Genomic DNA, 6,540 nt, shown 5'->3' on the forward strand with positions numbered 1-6,540 from the left:
CCCTCTGGACAGGGAGCAGGAGGGAAGACACAGGCATGTGGTCAAACCCGCAGGTCAAAAAGCACAAGGAGCTGGGGCCGGGGCAGGGAGCAGGAGCCCTGCCAGCACCTCCTGACGCGGGCACCCTAGTGCAGGGCCACAGCCTCAGTTTCCCCATCTCCCAGCCCCCCTGGGTCAAGCTTCCCCTGCCCAGCCCTCCTGTGTGGCTGCTTTCCTTGGTGCCCTCCCCACCCCCTATAGCTGTGATGTGTTGTAGTTTTTAGCTGTTTGTAAGATGTTAAAAAAAATGTTAAAAGGAAAAATGTGAAAACAACAAAAAAAGAAAATCCAAATTCACCCTCTTCATGCTGCGTCCGGGGGCCCCCCTGTGGCCAACCCCCCATTTGTATCACTGAACCCGACGGCGACTGTTTAGCTCTTTGGTGTCTGTGCTCACAGGACTGCCTTCTCCGTGCCGGCGCCCGGCGTGCCATCTCTCCCTGCCCCCCACTTGCCGGACGCAGCCCTCTCCCCCGCACCCCCTGGAGGGCCCCATCCATCTCCTTAGTCTCCTGGGGAACCCTAAACACAACTCTGTTGATGTGAAAAATGAAATGAAAAATATTGATGAAAAATAAAAAGGAAACAAAATCCTCAAAATCCAAAATGGCCTGGTCTGCTTTTTTGACTCTGCACCTGCATTTAACTCTGGCCCCGCTCCCAACAGCCCTGGGATGGAAAACTGGTAGAGGAAACAGAAGTGCCCTCCCAACTGAAGGCTAGGTCGCGCATTGGGTCCGCTTCCCAGCCTGCTCTGTCCGCTTCCAGACAGAGGAACCCCCAGCCGTCCGGGTTTGAAAACTGGGATAATGTCCTACACTCCATAGCAAAGAAACGGGTAACCTGATTAAAAACTGGGCTAAGGGCTTGAAACAAAGGTTTTTCCAAAAAAGACAAATTGCCAAAAGGTGTATGAAAAAGGCAGGGAAATGCACGTCAAAAGCACAAAAAGAGGCCACCTCCTATGACAGGATGGTTATTACAAGAAAAAAGAAAAAGAAAACACAAGAAACAGATGTGGGGAAAGCAGACGCCGGCCGGCAGGCTGTTGGTGGGAATACAAAATGGCATAGCTGCAATGGAAGAGTGTAGAGGTTTTTCAGAAAGTTAAAAATAGAAGTGTGTGATTCAGCAACTCCACTTCTGGGTATTTATCCAAAGGAATTGAAGAGATAATAGCTCTCCCGGGTTCACACAGCACCATGAGCTAACATTTGGGAATAACTTAAACATTCATCGGCGAATGGCTAAAATATGATGAACACATGCAATGGAATTCTATTTGACTTAAAAACAAGAAATTCTGTGACGTGGCCGGCTGCGCATGCTCGGTGCGGGGAGGGGCCGGGCCGGGCGGGGGTGGCCGGGCGGGGGTGGCCGGGCTGTGGACGAGCTCAGCCAGGGAGGGTTCTCTCTCGTGCCTTCAGCTGAGGGGTGGCTACAGGACGCGGGGTTCTGCATGGAAGCTACTTTGGGGGGGTCGACAAGGTAGGCGGATAGCAAGCGCTTAACGCTCGAGGTTCCGCGCTTCGAACCTCAGCTCCGCCACCTCCGTCTGCCACCCAAAGTGGGGGCGAGAATGGGGCCTCGAGTAGATAGTGCAGCTGGGCATCAGGGTGCGTGGCCCACGGCCGGCCCGGAGAAGCACCTGTTGCCGACGTTATGAACCGGACGGTGCCACACTGGTGCGGGGGGAGGCGGGAGTGAGAAGCCTTCCCCTAGGCTACTCTGGGCAAGAGTCACGGGGCTGCCCTCACAACGGCTGGTGGACGGGTGGGGGCCGGCGGGCGTCTGGACTCAGCTGCTGTCTCCTCCCCTGGCTCAGCCGGCTCCAGTGTGATGTCCTGCGTCTCCTGCTTCTTCCTGTCTTTTGGGAACAGCGAGTCAGCCATGATCGCTTTGCTCTGCCTTTTTGGGGGGGTCAGCATTGCCTCCTGGAACGCGCTGGACGTGTTGACTGTCGAACTCTACCCCTCGGACAAGAGGTAGCTGGAGCCGGGTGGAGGCGGGCTGCCAGTACAGGGGGCGGTGGGGTTGGGGATACACACCCCCCTTCAGTTTCTTCTCCGAGAGCCAGAGCGTCTGTATGCACTCCTGAGAGTCTTAGCTATTAATCTACCTTTGGGTCTCTTCCCTCTCACCTCCCAATGTCTCCCCCTTCCTGACGTACATCCCTCATCCCTCGTCCCTCGACCCTCGCACCTTTCTGCCCTCCTCTCCACCTTGGATACCACCTGCCTTCTTCCTCCTCTTCCCCAACCCCCTCTGCCCCCCACCTGCTGCTTTGGGCGACTGGGGAGCAGAACCACCGCCTTTGGCTTCCTGAATGCGCTGTGCAAACTGGCGGCCGTGCTGGGGATCAGCATCTTCACATCCTTCGTGGGGATCACCAAGGCTGCACCCATCCTCTTTGCCTCGGCTGCCCTTGCCCTTGGGAGTTCTCTGGCCCTGAAGCTGCCTGAGACCCGGGGGCAGGTGCTGCAGTGAGGGGTGCCCAGGGCGTGGGGTGGCAGGCACACTGTGAGACCAACAGCTTCTCCCCTCCCTGCCCTGCCACTGCGGCCCCCCAGCCCTCTTTCCCTGCGCCCGTTTGGTGTCTTAGTCGTGTGTGTGCGCGTGTGCATGTGTGACCCTGTGGGCAGGGACGACAGGGAAGGCGCCAGTTTCTGGGTGTAGCTGTCACTCCCCACCTCCTACCACCCGACTTTGCACAAGAAGAGGCTCGGCCCTCCCTCCCCCGGTGTTAGTGAAGGGCCCTGCTGCTCCAGGCTCCGGAACAGGATTCCCGCTGCCCCGTCGTCCCCTCTGCCTAGGCCCTGGGCGGCGGTTCTGCTGGGGACTGGGCTTGGTGTGGGTCGCGGACCAGAAGCCCTCCTTCGCATGGGGCGGCCCTGTGCCCTGCACACCTGCTGGACGCTGGGGAAGTAGCAATAAACCTCAGCCCCTGGCCTCCACTCCCCCCCACCCCCTGCAAAATTAGCTTTCGGAGTCGTGTTTATATTAAGTTCTGAGGCAGCTCGGCAGGCCTGTGTGTGTGTGAGTTGCATGTGCGTGTGTGTGTATACTTGTGTGTGTGTGTGTACGTGTCGTGGGGTGGGGGTGTGACTATACTGTCCTAATATAAGGGTGACATTAGTGGACACACACAGTCCTGCGTCCAGGTCCCTCTCTTAACCCTGTGTTTGGGCCAGGCCTGGGGGAAGGAGCCCCAGGCCAGATGGAAGATGAGCATCTCACAGTCTCGGGGAGCTGGGGGCGCCCCTGACTAGTCCACCCCACTGCTCCTCTCCAGCAGCACAGGCCATCTCTGGAGGGAGAGGCCCGCTCGCCTGCCCACCTGCTCCCTTTCCCCTCTGGACAGGGAGCAGGAGGGAAGACACAGGCATGTGGTTAAACCCGCAGGTCAAAAAGCACAAGGAGCTGGGGCCGGGGCAGGGAGCAGGAGCCCTGCCAGCACCTCCTGACGCGGGCACCCTAGTGCAGGGCCACAGCCTCAGTTTCCCCATCTCCCAGCCCCCCTGGGTCAAGCTTCCCCTGCCCAGCCCTCCTGTGTGGCTGCTTTCCTTGGTGCCCTCCCCACCCCCTATAGCTGTGATGTGTTGTAGTTTTTAGCTGTTTGTAAGATGTTAAAAAAAATGTTAAAAGGAAAAATGTGAAAACAACAAAAAAAGAAAATCCAAATTCACCCTCTTCATGCTGCGTCCGGGGGCCCCCCTGTGGCCAACCCCCCATTTGTATCACTGAACCCGACGGCGACTGTTTAGCTCTTTGGTGTCTGTGCTCACAGGACTGCCTTCTCCGTGCCGGCGCCCGGCGTGCCATCTCTCCCTGCCCCCCACTTGCCGGACGCAGCCCTCTCCCCCGCACCCCCTGGAGGGCCCCATCCATCTCCTTAGTCTCCTGGGGAACCCTAAACACAACTCTGTTGATGTGAAAAATGAAATGAAAAATATTGATGAAAAATAAAAAGGAAACAAAATCCTCAAAATCCAAAATGGCCTGGTCTGCTTTTTTGACTCTGCACCTGCATTTAACTCTGGCCCCGCTCCCAACAGCCCTGGGATGGAAAACTGGTAGAGGAAACAGAAGTGCCCTCCCAACTGAAGGCTAGGTCGCGCATTGGGTCCGCTTCCCAGCCTGCTCTGTCCGCTTCCAGACAGAGGAACCCCCAGCCGTCCGGGTTTGAAAACTGGGATAATGTCCTACACTCCATAGCAAAGAAACGGGTAACCTGATTAAAAACTGGGCTAAGGGCTTGAAACAAAGGTTTTTCCAAAAAAGACAAATTGCCAAAAGGTGTATGAAAAAGGCAGGGAAATGCACGTCAAAAGCACAAAAAGAGGCCACCTCCTATGACAGGATGGTTATTACAAGAAAAAAGAAAAAGAAAACACAAGAAACAGATGTGGGGAAAGCAGACGCCGGCCGGCAGGCTGTTGGTGGGAATACAAAATGGCATAGCTGCAATGGAAGAGTGTAGAGGTTTTTCAGAAAGTTAAAAATAGAAGTGTGTGATTCAGCAACTCCACTTCTGGGTATTTATCCAAAGGAATTGAAGAGATAATAGCTCTCCCGGGTTCACACAGCACCATGAGCTAACATTTGGGAATAACTTAAACATTCATCGGCGAATGGCTAAAATATGATGAACACATGCAATGGAATTCTATTTGACTTAAAAACAAGAAATTCTGTGACGTGACATGGGTGAGCCCTGCGGACACTGTGCTGAGTCACAGAAAGACAGAAAGACAAATACTTGATTCCACTTGTATGAAATACCGAAAATAGCCACATTCATAGAGTCAAGGAATGGATGGCGGCCAGGAGTGCGTGAGGGGGAACCTAGAGGCATAAAGTTTCAGATAAACATGAGCACGGTGGAAGTCCACCGTGGTGCATCTTACCAACAGTCTGCTAATGTACTGTACACTGGTTAGCTCTCATGCCACAGGAGACCAGGAACAACTTTCCTGCAAATTCTCTGATATCTTTAAAAATATAATGATGCCATTCATTCATGACTTTTGGAGTCAGAATCCTATTTTTGGGTGAGACTGAATCTAGAATTTCACATTCTACACAAGCTCCGTTAGACATTCTTATCTGTGAGGAAACCTGAAAACCGCTGCTTGGGAGTTGCCACGGACGCCCCCCTCCAGTCCATTTCCATCCTCAAGCTATTTTCAACTTTCTGTCTTAAATTTTCAAGTCAACTTCTTCCTTTCCACTCCCACAGCTGACTGCTCTCAAGGTTCCACTTCACCTTCCATGGATTTCAGTGTCTTCAACCTGTGCCAACCCATTGACAAATCGCTACCAAATGTGCTCCAAAATGCTGTCAGCTTGTCCCTCTGCAAACCTCAACCTACTCCCAAGCCGATGCAGCGCCAACTCTTTAGCCAGAAGTGGCAAGATTTGTTAGTCAAGCCTTTTTATCATCTTTTCTCTGCTTTATAATGTTCTATTTAAAGTTTTTCCTTACAAACACACCTTTGTGGAAGTAGGCATGACGTTAGAAAGCCAAACATTCCCCCAAGATGGCTCAAATGTGCCTATAACTGTCAAGAACACTGTCTGGCGCCTCCCTGCCTGCAACACCCTTCCTCTTCTTTCTGAGTTAATTCCCTGCTTTCACGACCCAACTAGGTCACTTCCGCTGTCAACTCCTTTCTGACTTCCTTGGAAGTTCTTCTCCCAAGAACATCGACGACACTTACTCAACAGGCCATTAACACAATGCACTTCAGAAGCGAATTTTTCTTTTTAATGAACAGGATACATTTTTTTTTTTTGTACAGGATGATTTTGAACGCCTCAGGTCTGGTGTTTCCTTAGTCGCAATTTGACATGAGAAAAAGACTGCTTTCTCTGAAGGTCGGGGCCAGAGCTCCAGTGAGTGACACCTCGGGAGAAAGTGGGCACGAAAGTGCGCACCTGCAGGCCCGCCCCCCCCACCCCTTAGGCGCCAGGCCGGGTTTAGAGGTTTAGGGGAGGCGGCCCGCGGTTTATTCTCGCTCAACCCATCTGGGTCCCGATGCTCCCTCTCTGCGGTTCAGGGGCTTCCTCGAGTTTTCTTGCCTCCACCCAGGCAGGGGGGGCTCGTGTCTAGTTGCGGGTTCTCCTTCCACTGGGCGGGGGTCCGCGCCTGTATGGCCAGCGCGTGGACGGGCCCGGCCAGCTCCTCCGACAGCGCAGCGTGGACCAGCCGATGTCGCTGCAGCGGGCTGAGCCCCTCAAAGCGGGAGCTCACCACCGCCACGCGGAAGTGCGTCTCGCTGCCCGGGGGCACCGCGTGGCCGCCGCTCTCGTTGCACAGCTCCAGCACCTCGGGGTCGAGGGCCTGTTCCAGCTTCGTACGAATGGCGGCCTCGACCGGGCCGATGGCCCCCGGCCCAGCCGCGCCCCGGGACGGACAGACGCGGCCGGCCATGGACAGCAGGCGGCCGAGCCTCCTGGCTCTCAGCATCGGCTACTGCGGAGACAGGGACGCGCGCACAG

General features: G+C 54.8%; 2 protein-coding genes across 2 annotated transcripts in view; one reads left to right on the plus strand and one right to left on the minus strand.

Annotated features, from left to right (window-relative positions):
- The window catches only part of SV2A (synaptic vesicle glycoprotein 2A), a 12,439-nt gene extending 9,818 nt beyond the window's left edge, over positions 1-2,621 (plus strand). Inside the window, 4 exon segments of the mRNA XM_004689572.2 lie at positions 738-757; positions 1,338-1,370; positions 1,865-2,024; positions 2,343-2,621. Of these exon segments, the coding sequence (XP_004689629.1) occupies positions 738-757; positions 1,338-1,370; positions 1,865-2,024; positions 2,343-2,526 (397 nt within the window). The 3' untranslated portion in view covers positions 2,527-2,621.
- Positions 2,622-5,784: 3,163 nt separating this feature from the next.
- On the minus strand, positions 5,785-6,534 carry BOLA1 (bolA family member 1). The gene has a single exon (XM_004689575.2). It carries the CDS (start codon positions 6,506-6,508, stop codon positions 6,095-6,097), a length of 414 nt encoding a protein of 137 aa, XP_004689632.1. The 5' UTR covers positions 6,509-6,534; the 3' UTR covers positions 5,785-6,094.
- Between the last annotated feature and the right edge of the window lie 6 nt (positions 6,535-6,540).

This window comes from Condylura cristata, unplaced genomic scaffold (genome assembly GCF_000260355.1).
Source record: "Condylura cristata isolate star-nosed mole 26May11 unplaced genomic scaffold, ConCri1.0 scaffold00026, whole genome shotgun sequence".
In the NCBI taxonomy this organism is placed as follows: Eukaryota; Metazoa; Chordata; class Mammalia; order Eulipotyphla; family Talpidae; genus Condylura; species Condylura cristata.